Source organism: Polypterus senegalus, chromosome 4, assembly GCF_016835505.1.
Source record: "Polypterus senegalus isolate Bchr_013 chromosome 4, ASM1683550v1, whole genome shotgun sequence".
NCBI classification, from domain to species: Eukaryota; Metazoa; Chordata; class Cladistia; order Polypteriformes; family Polypteridae; genus Polypterus; species Polypterus senegalus.
This window is the reverse complement of record NC_053157.1, coordinates 42018786-42038991: the sequence shown is the minus strand read 5'-3', so window position 1 is coordinate 42038991 and position 20206 is coordinate 42018786. Positions and strand designations below refer to the sequence as shown.

Here is a 20206-nt window from a genome sequence, read left to right as displayed (position 1 = left end):
AGTTTCTGTCAATGGGATTGGTATAAGAGAAAGTTTATTAGGAATCCACTAATTAAAAAAAACCCTTGCTTTGTCATTTAAGAGTGCACCAAAATACAAAGTTGACTGGAAAATGGCATGGTAACTTCCTTCAAGATACATGTTGACAAATAAAGTGAAAGAAGAATCCTTAATTAATGAATAAACTTTATCTATTTAACAGTTTAATATCTAAATTTATCCCAGATATATCAAATGAATGTTGCTTTTGTGGTAAAAATAATGAATGTATGGAACATAGTTTTTGTAACATTTTTACTCTCTGCCTTTTAACCCAGTATGATATGTTGGCTATCTGTATAATTTTTATTAAGAATCTCTTCAGTTCTTATGTGTTTCTGTTTCATTTATCCTTTGGTTTTGTGTGTCTGATATGTTGGGTTTTCTTTTTTTTATTGTATAGCACTTTGGTCAGCCTTAATGTTGTTTTTAAAGTGCTTTATAAATAAATAAATACATTCCAAAAATGTTTTACTTACTTTAAAGGATTTTAGAGAAACATTAATTGTACAGTAATTGTACAGTAAATAAAAATAATGCTGATATCCTGTTTTATTATGCAAAATGTAACAAAGATTATTACTATGTAATAAATCTATTCATATTACTTGCAAAATTCTTTATCCACAAAATGAAATTTAGTAACAGAATTCTAAATTAGTTTATTAATTGATGACTTCAACTAATTTGTATACTATAAAATATTAAAAATATATATTAATCTGGGCTAATACAGTTTGTCTTTGTGCTATGTAGTTTAATATTTGAATTCAGCAATTATCTTTTATCTTGTACTTTACTATTTGTAATCTAATGCTATAATGTATAAAATGTATCATTTAAATCAGTAATGTACCGTTAGAATGCAATAGTGAAAAGTGGGCCAGCCATTTTCTAACTCGCTTAGTCCTGAACAGGGTCGCGGGGGTCGGCTGGAGAATATCCCAGCTAGCATAGAGCGCAAGGCAAGAATAATACCTGGACAGGACGCCCTGTTCCATTTTTTTCCCACTGTTGTGGTATGGTTTTCATCATGGGCGTGTCTTTGACGTAGAGCGTAAACGCGCACAGGCGGAAGTGACGTGTCCCCCTTCCACGCACTCGTGCCCCGTCAGTTGACCAAAGCTACCTGTGAATTTAACAGTAGTGATCAATTTCCGTGGTACGAATTGCGTCTGGAGCCGGTAAGAATTGCATTTACCATTTGTGAATTAAATCTTAGCGTGTCAGAAAATATTGACACAGACGTTTTTCTTAACAAGTGCCTTGGGTGTATGGTCTATTCATAATATTATTGTTGTGTACGAGCTACGTTGCCTAGTCCGCTCCGATATTGATGAAATACGTGTTGGACCGCTTAGTTGAAACTGAGTATGGAAGAAGAACGGACTGTTGGGAAACACGTCTCATCCTTCGACCTGAATAGGCTGTCATCTGTCAAAGGGCCCCAGCACCCTCTGTACACACCCTGTTTAAATCTGTCCAATCGATGTACCTGTAGTCCGTGTACGGATGGTTATCATAATGTCATAGAATGCGACTCCTACGAGACCAGTGTGCAGGCTTCAGATCCGTCAGTAAACAGCCTTTACATTAGAAATCTGAAATGAAAGAGAGACATATTTTTTGCTGGAGACATGCTTTATGTATTGGGTTCGTGTCGTTTTGTTTCCTTAATGAGTTTATAAAGGAAAAACGAAATTTTGCTACTAGAATATTCTGTCAGTTGTATTTATTATAATGTCACTAATTCATATAAACTTTGAATGACGCTAATTGTTTATTATCGAGGCATTTGTTCTTCATCGATCCTACCATGTGTAAAAGTAACATATTGAGCAAAAGTTAAAAAGAAACCCTACAAGCACTTTGAGCCTACTCGGCAGGCACCTCATTCAGTGAGGAGACTTATTCACTTAGACATCAGAATACAGATTAAAAAAAAAACCTACTCCGTCCTCCACCCTTCTCTCTTTCTGTCCTAGTCTCTCTTCCTTTGGATGAGATGTAAAAGTGAGGTCTTGTTTCTTTGTGGTCATAAAAGATCTAAGTGCATCTTTCAAAAAGATGTAAGGTTTTTCTCAATGTCCTGGCTAAATTGCCTAACAAGGCATTGTCATTCTGGACCCTTAATCATTCCCTGTCCATGATTGGTTATCTCTCGCTCTCTCTCCCATTCACCTCCTAATAGCTAATGTTTTGTGAGAGAGCTGACACAAAAATGACTGCAGTCGCATCATCCAGATGGATACTACACATTGATGTCAGCTGAAGTGGTTCCCTCGCTATGTAAAGTGCTTTGAGTAGGTTAGTAAAGCGCTATATAATTTATAATGTTATCGATTATTACTCCTTATGCTTGTTCTTTTATTCCTTCCAATTCCACACGCAACATGCTTTGGGATGGGAGTAGCTTTAGCTGTTGCCCAAGGGGCAAATTTCTACTTTCTGTGCAAACTACAAAACTGCCTAAAGGTTGAAGGCCTGACATATATTTTCAACATTGATAGCAGTCAGTATCCCTGTTCTCCCATTGAAGCTTCTAGGGCTAGGTCTGTATACTGACCAGCTGCCTTCATTGTCCAAGTGATTGCATGGCTCCTTTTCCCTTTTGGGACAAAGTGCTTTCTAGCAGTTGGTAGGTGTTGCCATTCCTGCTCAGATTTCTTTCATTACTGTATTTCTCGTTCAGCTGACTATGCCTATTTTCCATGCTTGATGTGAGTGATTTTTGCCTGTTTCTTTAGCTAATTCAGAATTTAATAAATTTAGTTGTTTTAGTTTTTTGAATCAAAATGAATGTCATTTGAATTGACTAAATAAGTTGAGGTGGAAAATGATATTTTCATTACACTAATATTACTTTATTTGAAGTCTTGGTTTATAGATTACTATTTTTTATCAAGTGTGATTTTGTCCATCTGTCCGCTTTTCTTTTAGTCAAATAACTTTTTTCAGCACTTGTTTTCAGTGGATTATTAATAAAATATATGTGTGTTGAAGCATTAACAAATGGAAATAAAAAGCATTTGTAACAAGTAAAAAAAAATGAACAAAATACTGTATAAAGCTATTTTTGACACAAGTTGGATGACCTTTAGGTAACAAGCATTATATTTGTTTGCTATTTTTATTCTGCACAACTTCTTGCTCAACACAAGATTTATTTTTCTCAACAGATATCTTAACCTTTTGGACATAATACTCAAAGGTGGATTTTTCACCACTTCACAGCCTGTATGATGAGTCATCGCTTGTAACAAAGAGCTTGCGAATTGTCTTTCAACAATGAGTGGAGCTGCTTTGGGAATTGAAATTGTAGTTGTTTTCTTCTTGGCATTATTCTTATTGCATCGATATGGGGATTTTAAAAAGCAGCAACGAATGGTTCTTTTTGGCACACTATTGGCTTGGTACCTGTGCTTCCTCATTGTCTTTATTCTACCGCTAGATGTCAGTACGGTAAGCTGTCATTATTACTTAAATACGGAATAAATAATTTTATGTATTTAGCTTCTGTTTCAATTTATTCCATGATTTGGCTTCTTGTTGAAAGAGCTACTTTATCTTTCCCATGGCAGCAATTGGAGGAGGAGGAGAATGGAGCGAGGAAGTCAGATTTAATAGTAATAGAGAGAAAGTATCTTATTCTGGAGTTCCATTTTTTTTTTGTATGCTGTTAGGTATTCATCATTAACTACATCAGAAAACATTGTAACATTACTATAAAGTAAATTATATGTTAGGTAGGTGTTCAAAATATATCTGAAAGTGTTAGTAGGCTTTTCCTTTTATAATAGAAGTAACATCTGAAGCATTCTGGAATAACCCACTAATCAAATAAACTTAATCAAGAACCAATAGTAGTAATCATTTTAAACAAAAATAAGTTTCAGGAGATTCTTCAGCAATGCTACTGTGTTAATAAAAGTAGAGTTTTAAATAATTAAAAAATCTGGACAAATGAAAAATCTAATATCAGGACTAAAACGCTGCCCATAAATTGTTATGAACTATTGTGTTCCCAAGCATACAAAGTCCCAAAAATACTCAGAATGCCCGCTAGAGGGGAAGTGACCATCAAACAGCAATGAAAAGGGCCACATAGAACCTTTATAAATAAAAAGATGTATTTTCACTAAACTCTGTGGCAAAAATAAGCTCCAAATAGCACAAAAGGCCTAATAATGATAATTCTTTATATTTACAGTATATAGTACTTTTCTCACTTCTCACGCTTTACATAGTGATTAGGGCGCTACTTCAACCACTACTAATGTGCTGCATCCACTTTGATGATACAACAGCAGCACCACACAATAGCTGTCAGGCAGTGAAGGGGTGAGAGATAGTTAGCCAGTTAGAGCCAGGGATTGATTAGGGATCCAGAATGACTAGGCCATGGTGGGCAATTCACCGTAGTCTTTACAAAGGATCTTTTATGAACTCAGAGATTCAATTTTACGTCTGATCGGATGGATGGCATCATTTTTACAGCACAGAGTCCCTGTCACTTCATGGGGCATTGGGATTCATATTCAGACCATAGGGTAAGCATCCCCTGCTGGCCTTCCCAGCACTTCTTCCAGCAGTAACCCAAGCTTTTTCCTTCCATTACTGGCTGGTCCTGATCATGCTTAGCTTCAGATGGATTACCTGTTCTGAAGTGCATGTGGTATGTCTGCTCGATGAGAAGGCAATGCCTTCAAAAGCCATTCCCAAAGATGAAGAAAATCCCAATCAGAAATTCAAGAGCTGAAGTCAAATATGAGCACAGCTTCAGAAAGGCAGTATTTCACAAAAGCACAATAGCAATAATTACTAGAGGAAGTCGCTACTGCAAGTGCACTAAGAAACAACTGCAAAGGACTGTGGGTTATCCTGAGCCTGTATAGGACAGAGGGCAGTCCCTTGTTAGTGATGGGCAGGTGTCACCACCCACAAATCACATGGTGCGTAATGAAACATGCTTGGGCATAAATAAAGTAAATAATCAACAATATTAACATAAACAAAGGGATCAAGAATAAACAAGAAAGACAAAAAAATGACATTTGAATCCCAAATATGACACTTACAAACATTTTACCTTCAGGTCTGTAGCTTGAAGAAAGTGAATAAATAAAGAAATAGATTGGTTTATATGTTTTCTAACCGTTACTTCATAAATGATAAAAATTGTATTTTTTTTTTTTTTTTTTACTTTTCTTTTCTTTAGTTGAAAATAATATTTTTATTCTTGGAAGCTTTAAGATTTTTTAGATTCTTTTTAGAATTGGTAGTCCTAATATGACACAATCAGTATTGACTGAAGGTCACTGACATGTTTTAGGAATCATTTTGGTTGCTGATAAAATGATAATGATGGAATATTTTCTTTTTTGTTTTCAATTTGGTTTCAGACTATTTATAATCAATGCAAGCTTGACAATGAAGAACATACTACACCTACTACAGCTGTGACACAGTCGAATCAGTCTACAAGAAACAGCAGTGTCACCCCAGCACACGTGTAAGAGTTGGCTTAACAAGAAGGCTTGCATTGAAGGGCGGCAGTGTTTGAACTAAATTTGTATATAAGATGGACATTCAAAAAGATTCCACACTTTATTTTAATTCTATGTATTAAGAATTTCAAAAACAAATATTACATCACTTTTCTACATAGTCACCTTCCTTTGCGATGCAATTTTCTCAGTGTCGTACCAACTTTTTAATGCCCAATTGGTACTCCTCCTGCCTTCACCGTTTCCACCGAAAATACGAAAGTGCTGAACTTTTTTGAATGTCCCTCGTTTATTTTAGAAAATCATGTTGTTTTTTTTTTTTTGCACAATATTTTGTAAATCAGACGTAAGCCTTTATTTGAAAGGGGTCAGTTTAAGCTATTACCTTCTGCCAGGATCAGCATTAAATATTGTCAGTTATGATTAGAATGCTCTCAGAAACTAGTTGCCTAATTATATCATTAAAATATTTAATTAAAACATTTTAAAGATTTCTGAAATTAAATATTAATTAGTCATAATGTAACTACTGATCTGTAATTGAATGTTGTAAAGAAGTCAATAGTAAAATTCTTCAGTAGCCAAAATATACTTAAAGGTTTTACTGATTAGAATTTGACTGACCAAGATATAATGAAAAATTTCGGAAATAGGAACCAACACAAATTAAATTGGAGACACTACATGTCTTGCATTTTGTGCCTTTATTACTTTAACTTTAAACTTTAAAAATGTGCACCAAGGTCAAGGAATGGGTCAGGCTTACATTAAAGACTTTGTTAATCCCAAACTCAACAGCAATGTGTGGTGGTAACTCTAAAATAATAAAAACAATTTTTAATGTATTTCTGATGTGTTTCACAGATTTTCCAGGAACAGTAAATTTTCCATCCAGCTATTCAGCCTCCAAAAATTATGTTATTAAATTCTAGGTCTGGATTAGAATAAAGGTTTACTCTAGCTTAATGTCTTGTATTACTTTGGTGTGTGTTTTATACCCCAAAGCTAATCCTAAATTATACAGTGGAATGTATCGATATTTGCTTTTAATAAGCACCTTTTTCCTGCATGGAAATCAATGCTGTTAAGTCTTCTTGAAGGTTTTAACAGTAAATTTATATACAGTGATCCCTCGCTATATCGCGCTTCGACTTTCGTGGCTTCACTCCATCGCAGATTTTAAATGTAAGCATATCTAAATATATATGACAGATGTTTCGCTGGTTCGCGGATTTCTGCGGACAATGGGTCTTTTAATTTATGGTATATGCTTCCTTAGTTTGTTTGCCCAGTTGATTTCATACAAGGGATGCTATTGGCAGATGGCTGAGAAGCTACCCAATCAGAGCACGTATTGCGTATTAAATAAAACTCCTCAATGATATACGATGTGCTTCCTGCGTGGTGCTTCGCACACTTCAAAGCTCTAACAGCCCGTATTGATTTTTGATTGTTTGCTTTTCTCTGTCTCTCTCACTCTCTCTGACATTCTCAGCTCCTGATGGAGGGGGTGTGAGCAGAGGGGCTGTTTGCTTAGAACAAATGGACGCTCCTGTAAAAAATGCTGAAAGGCTACTTTCACATTGATCCCTTCATTGCAGCCGCTTTATCTCGGTGCTTCGTATACTTAAAAGCCCAACAGCCCTATTGATTTTTGATTGTTTACTTTTCTCTCTCTCTGTCTCTGACATTCTCTGCTCCTGATGGCACTCCTTTGGAGAGGAAGATATGTTTGCATTCTTTTAATTGTGATAAAGAACTGTCATCTCTGTCTTGTCATGGAGCACGGTTTAAACAGTGTGGGAGAGTTTCTAAGGGCTTAAAATATATAAAAATAACCATACAAACATATGGTTTCTACTTCGTGGATTTTCACCTATCGGTTGTTCTGGAACGCAACCCCTGCTATCGAGGAGGGATTACTGTATTTTTAAATCATTTTTCCTTTAATATTTTCTAATTCCACCCTACTAGAATTTGTATGAGAAACTCTGACCTCCACCACTATCTGGCTCAAGTGGTTGAATAATTATATTCAAAATTATTGCAAAAAAAATGTCTGTATCTCTAAACTGTTGAGCTAAATTGGACAAGTGTTTGAACAAACTATTGTATTTTATAATTTCCAAATATTTATGACAGATTACGTTATAACAATGGTATTTGGAAAAAATATAGTGATTATTATTATAGTGACTATTTTGTAATAATGATTAAAGTTTGAAGGCATTATGTGTCTATTTAAGTTTCACTGGTGTAATTATAATAATTCTAATAGGTAATTTATGTGCATTCAAGCCACATACTCTGTTTAATAATAATACATATCTATTTTGTTAATATAGCATAATAGCGAAAAGTAGATATTAAAATGTTATCTGTTTGAAAAAGGTAAGTGCACATTTCACATAGGACAACTGCAGAGGAACAATGTTTTTTTTTTCCTTTTTAAGGAAAAGTAAAACTAATGTATGTGTTTTTTTTCCTTCATAAGAGTTCACAGAGAATGCTATAAGCCATGGAGTTACATTCCAGATGGGGTTATGCCTATTTTTTGGCGTGTAGTTTACTGGACATCACAATGTTTAACATGGTAAGAAGGACTGTTACTTATGCAACTCATACTGGAAGTTACAGGCTTATACATGATGTATGCCTCACTTTTACACTTTACGCTCACAGTTTATTTTATGTTCAGCATTAAACTGCCTTTGCACTCAAGCAGTATGTTTTACTGTTGACTTGTAATAATATTTTTACTATGTAGAGGCATTTGCACCTTTGTTTACTCATACAACACAGATAAGAGGTGCCACAAAAGTATATACTATTGCTTAAACTAGCATGTTAGCTGTTCAGTCTGAAGGAGTGAGTTTGTCCTTTTTCCTATCATAAAATGTACATGTTGGCATAGTAGACTTAAAGTAAAATGAGCATTGTTAATAAGATATTTTTATATTTAGATACAGAAATGGAATGTGCATAGCTATTTTAACACTACAATTGCTTTATTCTCTCCAGTTTGTGGTCCATCCTTACTGTTTTTACTTAGATCATTCTCCAGAAAAAAAAAAAAAACTTTTTATTTTCTTTCTCTTTGCCCTGTCATTCAGGCTTTTACTACCTTTTATGCAGTCATATGCACGATCAGGGGGGTTTTCGATCACAGGAAAAATCAAAACCGCCTTGATTGAAAATGCAATCTATTATGGAACTTACCTGTTGATCTTTGGATCTCTGCTGATTTATGTTGCTGTAAATCCAAATTGGCATCTTGATTGGTAAGTCTATTTTGTTGTTTACTTGTCTGCACAGATTCCATATATATAATATATATATACCTTATGTGACCTGTTACACCTCAACGGTTCCCTGTTCTCTCTTCTTTTGCCTTCTGAGCCATGAGAGAAGAATAACAGATCCATGTAATTGTTGGATCAAAGGCTATGGTTTTCCCATTTGTTGTAGATAAAATATGGCTCATTATCTGTATTTCTATTGATATTGTCTTAATCAAGTGTGCAGATAATTCTTGAACATACTTTATGTGTAGTAATTGTAAATATGTGCTTAAAACTAGCTTTATGGACTGACAGTGGGCATCACGTTTAGTTTAAAGCTCTGCGATAAAATAATAAATTCTTTTTAACTATTGTTAGATAGTGTGCAACAAGTACTGATTTTGAAGGTATTAAAAACCTTGTATAGAAAAAGATCTTAACTTTTCTAAAATGATATTTCATTGGAATTGATTGAGCTTCATGGGTAGATATTAAAAAAAATACAGAGACTTGCCCTATTGAAACTGAAAGTGCACTTGCCAAAAATAGTACTTTTAAGTATTGGAATAATGAAAACTCATTATTGCATGTTGTCATTTTAGGTATCAATTACAAACTATTGGCATCACTGCTGCAAACACATGGGGTCTGTTTCTCCTTGTGCTCTTGTTGGGTTATGGGCTAGTTGAAATCCCACGTTCATACTGGAATGCATCAAAACGTGGGCATCTGCTGATGAAAACTTACTTTAAAGCTGCTAAACTAATGACTGAAAAAGCTGATGCTGAAGAAAGTCTGGAGGATGCCATGGAGGTAAGAAAATACTAGTCTGAAAGTGCTAGTAAAATTAGCTTATTTGATGTACTATCTCATTTCTGTATCTTGTTAAGTTAGTAAAGTTGTTACATTGTATTTGAGCAGAATAGTAATGTGACATGTAAAATACTGGTGGGTATCCTTTTATGTAAGGGTCTCATATTCCTGTTAGTTTATGTATGTTTTGAGGTAGGTGCTCATTATATACCAAGTGCCAAAAGCTTGCTTTGTGTTTTGTTTATAAATATGATTTTTCCTGCTATGGAATAACATTTACAATTATTTTAGTGTTTGTGGAGCCTCTTTGCTACTCAGGGTTTTCAGATCTTAGGTAAAAGCTGGTAGTAAATGGTTAATAAAAGGGTAAAAAGTTGCTTCTGTAAAGTTGCTTCCGTTATTATGTATCAAGAAGCTAATTGCAGTTATTTTTTTTCTATGCTGTTTTTGAAAATATCATGATTAATGCTGAATCTGACTGCAATTAAAGATATATAAATATGTAAATCTACTTTTATTAATGAGTGATTAATTTTTAGTACTGCCTGATATTCCTTCTAATAGTCTATTTCATTTAGTTAATTTTCGGTGGTACAGTCTTGTATGCAGTTTCTAACATTATTTATCTTTTAGGAAGTTCGTAAAATTAATGAATCTGTCAAGTACAATCACCCTTTGAGAAAATACATAGATACTATACTTAAAAAGGTAAGTTTTAGTTTTGAGTACACCTACTTTGTGAATAGAGGTTTGCATATTAATGTTATGGTTTCTGTTATCTGCATGAGGAAGTGGCCCAAAAATTCCCAGAATCCTTCAATTCTAATGGACTAGGGCATAGTTAATAAATATACTGCTATGTGTAATTAAATATTACTAAATTAAATATTAGTAAATATATTACTAAGTGTAATTAATCAGTTTACTGAGTGTCATTGTGCTGAGTTGATCAAGTGCAAGTTTCTGCTGATTATTCTGTAGTCACACAGGTGATTTGTGTTTTTCCTTCAGGCTACCAGGGTAGCTTGCCAAGGGATAATGATGATTGCATTTTTGACACTGATGATCTTGTTCATAAATGGTTTGTTCTCTGTGGACAGACTGTTAAATCAGTGACATTGTGCTGAACAGCTGAGGTGTTTACAGGAAAGCATCAAGAAAAAAAATGTCTGGAGCAGTGGTGCACACAGAACTGCATTTTGCACATGCTGCCTTATTGGACTTGAGTTTTTGATCAAAAACAGTGTTGTTGTTTTTTTGCATCCCCATATTCACCCGATCGTTTGACTCTATGACTTCTTTTAATTCCCAAAACTAAAATCACTAGTTAAGGATAGATGATTTGCTACAGCGTTAGAAGTAACAGGAAAAAATGCTGCAGGCTGTAGACATGGTAACGAAACCAGAGTACAGGAAATGTTACCAGGAATGGGAGAAACGTTAGGACAAGTGTAATGCATCTCAAAGAGAGTAATTTGATGGTGACTTAAGAGAACTGCTGTGTGTTTTATGACTGAGGTTTTTTTTTGTTATACCTTCTAGGAATTTTATCCTTCCACCACCCCAGCGTATATATAGGGCGAAGTGGTGGCTCTAGGGGTAACTGCCAAAAGAGATCCTACTCTGCTGGGCCCTTGAGCAAGGCCCTTAACCTGCAATTGCTCCAGGGGCGCTGTACAATGGCTGACCCTGCCCTCTGACCCCAAGGGGTATGCGAAAACTAACAAATTCCTAATACATGAAATTGTATAAGGCGAAATAAAGAACAAAAAAAAATAAATTGAATTTCTTCTTGGTTGTCCATTGAACCTTCACACAAAAAACACTTCACCAGTTTCTTTCAAAGCTTTTCAGTTATTTCATGTATATTCTAACTTAAAAAATACATTAGGCTAATCATATTTTAGATTTTCTAACATAATTATCCACAAAAAATCTAAACTGAGACAACCTCAATAAAAGTGACACTTATCAACAGAAATAATAGTAAATAACTCTATGTATCCACTAGATGGCAGCAGCAAGTCAGTATTGTGCGCCATATTGATTTTGCTGTGATGGAATGGCACTATCTATCTCACTTCCATTTTCCTCTTATTCTGATATATACAGTATATAAAATTCAATTTCTGTCAGTCTGAGCATCACACAAAAACCACCACACTTATTTCTACAAAACTTTACCGTTATTTCCCTATAGTCTAACTTAGAATATAAGCTAAATTTTAGATTTTCTACCTAGTACCCTGTGATGGACTGGTGCCATGATTTTTATGTTTGCTACTGAATAGCTGTTTAACTGTTGATCATATCAAACATCAGTACCCTCTTTTTTGAATGCTCATTTTATGATGAGCAAAAAAGGTACTATTAAAATTTTTGTCTAGAGCAAATAAAAAGGAAGCAAATAACCAATTTGTGACAAGATCCCTGCTTGAGCTAGAGTACCAAAAGTCTTATTAGATGGCGGGAGTTAAAGGGGGTGTGGATGCTTTGTGGTGATAAACCAAAAGCCCTCTCAGGAAGGAGGGGGGCATGTGTGCCAGTTGACCCTTCTTTATCTCCCATTGATCAAGTTGTATGTTATGATAGTGGTGCATTCTACATGCTCAATAATAGTTCAGATATATTTATATTATTACTGTTGTTTGAACTGATCCTTGCTGTAAAATTACTTCTGTTTCTCTAAAACTTGGACTTAATTTCACTGTAAAATTTTGTAAGGGCTTAATTAGCTCAAAAGCACTAGATGCTGAATACTGCTAAAAATACATTTCTTTCTGCCACAGCAAGTAGGTTATAAGTGTCAGATATGCTTTTTATTTCTTTTAAGCTTGTAATGTACATGTTATCACTCTTCCAAGCAAATCAGGAATAGAGTAGCTAGTTTAGTAATAAACTTCTTCTTTTCCTTGTTTACATAAGATTTGCTGAATGAATACAAACTGATACACTGTCCTTTATTGGGAATAGGCAGGGCACAAGTCTGGAGAGTATTATGTAACTTTGGCTGTGGTTATCAGATCTTGTAAACACCACTTTAATTACCAATGCTTTATTGGCTTTCAGCTGCAAGTTACATGTTTTGTTATAAAAAGAAAAAAAAGATATATTGTATAGTGGGAATTTCACGGTATTTTCCAAGGAGAACAATGTCATCTGACACACGTTTAGAACTGAGGTACACAAATGAATCAATTACAAATTGTGGGTAGGTGAGAAGGATATAGGTTTATGGGGCATTGGGGCTACCTTTGGGACAGATGGGACCTGTTTCTCCGTTACATCTGAACCAGAGGGGCACCAATGTGTTGGGGAGGCTTATGAGTAGGTTAGTCAAGGATTGTTTAAACTAGAGTATGGGGGCAGAGAGTTTAGGATAGGCCAAGTTTAGAACTGTACATGGAGGAATGAAAAATAGTTTAAAAATAAAAATGCATCATAATATAAATTCTAACCCAACATTTAAATGTGAAAGTAAAATGAGTAACACATTAAAATAGCTTGCCATAATGCTTGAAGTATCAAAAGTAAAACAAGTGAGCTGGAGTTGTATGTAAAGGAGCATAATTATGATATTATAGCAATAAAGGACACCTGGCTAAATAACACAGATGGGGATGATTATAACATACATTTTTAGGAAGAATAGAGCAAACAGAAAAGGAGGTGGGGTTGCTCTTTATGTCAAAACAGAATTTAAACGCAAGTCTATGAGGAAACAACAAAAGAGAATGATAGAGCATATGATGTTATTTTTCTGGACTTTCAGAAGGCATTTGATAAAGTGCCACATGAGAGGTTCAGCATCAAACTAAAAGATGTGGAAGTTCAGGGTGTTGTTAGCAGATGGATGGAAAATTTACTTTAATACAGGAAGCAGAGGGTGATGGTGTGAGGAACCCTATCGGAATTGGCTGACGTTATATAAATAATTTGGGTAGGAATATAAGTAACAAGTTGGTTAAGTTTGCAGATGGATGGGTGGATTGGCAGATAATCTGGAATCCATTGAATCATCACAGAAGGACTAGGAAAGCATAAAGGCTTCGGCAGAATTGTGACAGGTGAAATTTAATGTCAGTAAATGTAAAGTATTACACGTAGGAATCAAAAATGTTAGCTTTGAATACATAATGAGAGGTCTGAAAATCGAAAGTATTGTAAGTATCGTAAGTATGAGAATGATTTAGGAGTCGTAATGGACTCTACTCTGCCAACTTCCAGACAATGTTCAGAAGCCATTAAGAAGGCTATCAGAATGTTAGGTTATAAGGCACAATGTGTGCAGTACAAGTCCCAGGAGGTTCTGCTCAAGCTTTATAATGTACTGGTGAGGCCTCATCTGGAGTACTGTGTACAGTTTTGGTTTTCAGGCTACAAAAAGGACATAGCAGCACTAGAAAAAGACCAGAGAAGAGCGACTAGTCTGATTCCAGGGCTACAGAGGATGAATTTTGAAAAAAGATTAAAAGAGCCGAACCTTTACAAGGAGATTAAGATGATGCATGATTGAAGTTTTTAAAATTGTGAAAGGTATTAATACAGTGGATCGAGACTGTAATTTTAAAATGAGTTCATCAAGAACACAGGGACACAGCTGTTAAGGGTAAATTTTGCACAGCATTAGAAAGTTTTTCTTCACACAGAGAACCAAAGAAATTTGGAATAAGCTACCAAGTAGTGTGGTAGACTGTACGACTTTAGGGACTTTGAAAACTAGATTTGATGTTTTATTTTTTTTAGAAAAATTAAGTGGATAGAACTGGCTAGGTTTTTTAGGCTGAATGTCCTGTTCTCGTCTAGATTGTTACAATGTTCTGATTAAATTTCTGGTCATATTTCAGGTTAAGTTAATTTTTATGTATGTAGAGTGCAAGCTTAATAAAGCCTAAAAAGTATATTTTAGCTTTGGCTGTTTTTTTTCCTGTTTCATTTATATTTTCATTTATATTTCATTTATATTTTCTATTTTCTATAGTGTCCAGCAGAATACCAAGAAAAGATGGGGCGCAACATGGATGACTATGAAGATTTTGAAGAGAAACAAAATATGTATCCCAGTGAAAAAAGCCTTGTGAAGCTCCATAAGCAAGTATGTCCCGTTTGTTTTACATTATAGTTTAAAGAAAATGTACTCTCATATGAATATGACTTATGTAAAGTTTTTAACTACAAGGTTTGGGTTCAGCCATTTTATAATTCAGAGTAATTTAGAGACCTGTTACTTCTTTAATTTATAGTATGTGTAGCTGCTTCTCTTCCTTCTCCAATTCTTTACATGCAATTAGAAATAAATATCAATGTCTGGTTCACGTGTTGTTCTTCCAGTGCTCTGGTCTAGGCAGTGTATAAAATGGTTTATTTGACTTTTATTATCATTTTTTTTGTAACTTGTAAGAATATTGTTTCTTGTTGACAGTTTTTTTAATTTCTATGAATTAGACTTCCTTTAAAAGTTATATCAAATAACAGGTACTGGTTCAAATGTCATTATATCCTAAATATGTAGTCTAATTTGTAGTCGTGTGCTCATCTTGAAGGGACTGGTTTAACAATATATAATTAGAAAAACATAGTAAAGTCTTAAATTTCAGCTAAGGAAAGCTAATCAGTCTGTGGCAATTAAGTGCAAAGATCTTTGTGAGATTACATGTGATCAACTTATCCTAGGGTGTTTCAATGTTGAATCACTAATGTTTTTAGGAATTTCCTTCCCAGTTTTTACGGAAAAAAAAACCTTTAGAGCTGACTTTTGATTATAAATGATAATAAAAAGAACAACCACAGCATTTAGGAGCCTCAGGATTAGAACAATGTTTTCTAACTTTAGTTGCAATGTCCATCTCTTTTGAATTTTCTTACATATGAACCTTGTTAAAATAGCTATTACTACCTATTTTCAATTAACCCTACCATTCAAATATATAACAGATGTACTTTTATTAAGTTCTTCACATTTTAAGATTTATGGGGTTATACTCATGAACATTAATTTACCTTCAAGAGTCAAACAAATGGCACAAATTTAGTGTTTGCATAGTCATATTCAGCAGTAAAATGTGCTCTTCAGGCAATCTTGGTAATTATGCGTTCCTGCTAGCACTGTACATGTTGCATCAATTGAGAGATGTGTTTTGTGCTTTGAAGCTTTGAAACTCGTCTCAATTTTTACTTTCTACAAATGTTAGAATTGCAAATGTACAGTTTTCTCCCATATCCCATACTCTTGCATGTTTAATTATCGATGTCCATGACCCTGAATTGTATACAGTCAGGGCCAAAAGTTTTGAGAATGACACATGTATTGGTTTTCACAAAGTTTGCTTTTTGTCAGATGTTTCTATGATAGACTGAAGTATAATTACAAGCAAGTTTCAAAGGCTTTTATTGACAATTACATTACATTTATGCAGAGAGTCAGTATTTGCAGTGTTGGCCCTTCTTTTTCAAGACCTCTGCAATTCACCCTGGCAGGCTGTCAATCAACTTCTGGGTCAAATGCTGACTGATGGCAGCCAATTCTTGCATAATCAATGCTTGGAGTTTGTCAGAATTTGTGGGTTTTTTTTTTTTGTTCACTCACCTCTTGAGGATTGAACACAAGTTTTCAATGGGATTAAGGTCTGGGGAGATTCTTGGCCAAGGACCCAAAATTTCGATGTTTTGTTCCCCAAGCCACTCGGTTATCACTTTTGCCTTATGGCAAGGTCCTCCATCATGCTGGAAAAGGCATTGTTCATCACCAAACTGTTCTTAGATGGTTTCATTTATCAGTTGTATTTTAAAAAAAAAACTATACAAAAGTGATCTTTCTTGCTATCATTTTAGATAAATAGATAATAATTTTATCTACTCTTATGAATTTGAAAGCAAGTTAAATGATTAGCTGATGAGTCACACAAGTATGTACAAATCCTAACTTTAATACAATAAAAGTGCCAATAACTAAAGGCTATTTGTGCGTTTCGGCTTTTATTTTATTTTATTTTTTTATAATAAGTACAATTCCCACAATCATGTGCTGCAAATCTCCTGTCCTGAACACAAAACATTTTTAGACATGATTTCTGCTCTTTTTTATTTTCAAAATATAACTGATTCTCTGCTGCATTACCACCAGTGTGCGTCATTTTTACTTGTAGTTTTTACTGACATTTTTCTTGTGTATGTTATTGTGTCTTCTGAAAGAATTTGTCTACTTGACTGTAGTGCTGAATATCACTTGGTACTATTGATACTGTAAAAGCTAGTACCACTCCATATTCAGAATTTTGATATTGACTTGGTACCGAGTATTGGTTCTTGTGATATCCCTAGTATATACCATATTGTAGTAATCATCCATCCATTACCCAACCTGCTATATCCTAACTACAGGGTCAAGGGGGTCTGTCGGAGCCAATCCCAGTCAACACAGAGCACAAGGCAAGAAACAAACCCCGGGCAGGGCGCCATCCCACCGCAGGGCGCGCACACACACACACACACACACTCAAAATTTAGAATCGCCAATGCACCTAACCTGCATGTCTTTGGACTGTGGGAGGAAACCGGAAAACCTGGAGGAAACCCACGCAGACATGAGGAGAACATACAAACTCCATGCAGGGAGGGCCCGGGAAGTTAACCCAGGTCTCCTAACTGCAAGGCAGCAGTGCTACCCACTGCGCCACTGTGCTGCCCCTTATAGCAATCACCCATCCAAAAATTGTACAGAAATTTGTCCCCGGTAAGTCATTTATTTCATAACTATCTGTGATACACCATGTGGATTTTGTTTATTTTGTAGAAAATTATGTTTAACTGAGATGGTAGTATTTTTTGTTGCTATGGGAAGTGTATGTGACTTAAATTTGATGGCAAGTGAAGTTTTTTATGATAAGAGTGTGGGTGTACATGTTTAATTGTGTCTGTTTGTAAAGTGAGGGTATGCTTAGTGCCAATATTGTGGTTGGTTAGTTTTTTGACATTAAATATACCTGCTTATATTAAGTTTGGTGGTGGGACATCAAATCTAAATATTTTCTCTATATATTTTATCTTATCAAATGATACATAATTGTATTTTAAAATAATTTATATCTCTATGTAATTTACAACAAAAAATCTGTGCCATTATGAATTAAGCATGTTTATCAATTATTTAACTTGTATTGTATGTTTGTTTGTATGTTTGTTTGCATTTCCGACTGCAAAATAATAAGGAATTGTTCCAAGGTTCTGTTTTTATTGATGTCCTTTTTTGTGACTGCATATCATATATTTATTTTATGTTTCCCCAGTATGTAATGAGTTGTGTTTCACTGCATAGATAATATGTTTTAATGATCTACAACTGGTGGTAAGTTTTCCTGGTGGTTCTTGTCACTGTGTGTTATGGTTATATATCTGCCGAGGACAAGAAAAGGATATTTAAAACCATTGAATGCCGTCTCCAACAGTATATTCACTTTAGTCTTTCACACTGAAAATGAAAGCTACAAAGTTCCCCATTCATCATTTGTTAACTTTAATTTCACATGGTAAGTGTCTTAGGTCTGTCAGGACAAGGAATACCAGATTTCATAATAGTAGTTTCTTTTGAGACTGGTGATTATGGTTGTTTAAAGATATTTTTCTTTTATTGCTTGTTATGTTTTTGTATTGTTTTATTTTTATAATTCTTTCTAAATCAAATTTCCTATAGTTGACATTTTAATGTCAATGGAGTATACTATATTTCTAGTATAATAGTGGCAGCTGTGAAATAATTCAAACAACATAGGAAAAAGGTTTGGGGGCGGCTACCCATATACTTGAAATAGGCTGCTGAAAGTGAAGGTTTGTTCTAAAAAAGGTCTTAACAGACTTTTGTCCAAAACAGAACTGGTGAGACAGATAGAACATGGCGGGTTTAAAGCTGGGCAGGGGGAGATGTTGTCACCCGGTCAGGAACCGAGCATTATGTGATTGGGCTTGGAAATGGAAGTGACGTCGTTGTGCCTGGAGCCGGAAGTGACGTGACTTGCTGCTGCTTCCGTGCTGCATCATCTGCATTTTGTGCGCCGCTTTGAACGTTTAAAAGCCTGTACAGCAGCTGCCCTTTCCTGAGACATCCTCAAACACTATTCAATCTCTTTTCGCTGTTCCGTTATTTCACCGAGTAATATTTTCCATTTTTCTGAGCTAATGCGATCTTTACTGTCATTTTTTTTGAGACTTTCGAATTTTCCTACTTCCATTATCTCTAACCTGCTATGCATGTGTATCACGGGACTTGCTTCCAACGGTTGTAAGTATGATATGACTTGACCGTCTTGTGGGAAGTGAAAGTGTCTCTCTGTCTCTCTTCAAAAGATCACTTCTTGTCTCGTTGCAAGATTTTTTTTTTTATAACAGAGATATTAATACACAGGCAAGCATAATTTTGCAGTTTTTAACCTATAGATACTGTATCTCCTTGGAAATAATTGTATTTTTTGTTTCTTTAAGGGCACGAGTATGAAAATAAAAAAAAAATCTGTAATAGGCATGATGTATAAGTCATTTGAAAGGTTTTAAAGGGTCACAGTACAATTTCAGTGCAGTTTGTATAGAGTATATTTTATTGCCTCATCGTTTAGAGGTCAAGTTTACATGTCTTTTTGTATTGTTTTCTATCAAAAGGTGATATATGCAGTCCAGAGACATAACCGGACTCGGGTCCAGTGGCATATACTTTTAGAACAGGCCTTCCATCTGGAAGATGTGGCTAAGAATGAGACTAGTGCCACTCACCAATTTGTCCGGAGCTTTCCTTCCCAGGACCCTGAAGGCTGGTTCTCCCGCTATATATATACACCTACACTGGGTAAGTGGCATTTGTTAATAAATTTTAATTTTGTAGGTATAAATACAAAAATGTAAGACATTCCATTTTGTACTTGTATTAAACTGTTTATATTAATTTTGATAAAGAAACCTTGCTGAAATATATCAGATTCTGCATCCCAAAATCATATATAAAAGGGATTGCTGCTTAAACATGCACTCTGCTGCAAGCCGCAATTGTCTACCATTTTTATAAGTTCTGATTACTTTGTTGGTTGACACTTGCATGTCTGTATCCATTATAAAGATTTTTTCCCCAAAGAAAGAGACGGATACTAATGACAGATTGGCAAGAAGAGTCTTCAAAATTACATTGCTTGGTGATTATTAAACAGGCATCTACTTTAAATTATGATTTCTAGGCAATCGGTGTGGACGTAAGAGTGGATCATACATTCAGATCTACATAAAACACTTTGTCTCAATGTAATGAGGTATTGGTAGCAAGCCAAAGACATTACTTAAATGAAAAAAATGCAAGACATACTTGCCAAGTAGCTGGTTGACTTGGAGGTGCCACATTCAAAGATGCAACATACATCTGCCATACCAGAAAGAGCAAAAAGGAGATCTAAAAGATTAATATGTAAAGGATCTACATTTTTTTTCTTTCTGGTGGCTTAGAGCTCCTAATCAAAATTGTTTACAGCCTACTTTGATGAAAGTCAGAGAAGCAAGTCTGCAATGTTTTATTCTTTACTCAGTGTCTGTAAA

At 34.9% G+C, this 20206-nt stretch overlaps 1 protein-coding gene across 2 annotated transcripts in view; it reads left to right on the top strand.

Annotated features, from left to right (window-relative positions):
- The first annotated feature begins 1128 nt into the window (after positions 1–1128).
- Positions 1129–20206, top strand: part of lmbrd2b (LMBR1 domain containing 2b) — a 41005-nt gene continuing 21927 nt past the window's right edge. Inside the window, exons 1-9 of one of the 2 annotated variants that reach the window (XM_039750528.1) lie at positions 1129–1223; positions 3219–3501; positions 5442–5551; positions 8041–8139; positions 8660–8827; positions 9430–9640; positions 10274–10348; positions 14622–14735; positions 19289–19472. In XM_039750528.1, the coding sequence (XP_039606462.1) occupies positions 3328–3501; positions 5442–5551; positions 8041–8139; positions 8660–8827; positions 9430–9640; positions 10274–10348; positions 14622–14735; positions 19289–19472 (1135 nt within the window). In that variant the 5' untranslated portion in view covers positions 1129–1223; positions 3219–3327. Of the gene's footprint in view, positions 1224–2266; positions 2347–3218; positions 3502–5441; positions 5552–8040; positions 8140–8659; positions 8828–9429; positions 9641–10273; positions 10349–14621; positions 14736–19288; positions 19473–20206 lie in introns of those variants that run through there. The other variant, XM_039750529.1, reaches the window with a different exon arrangement.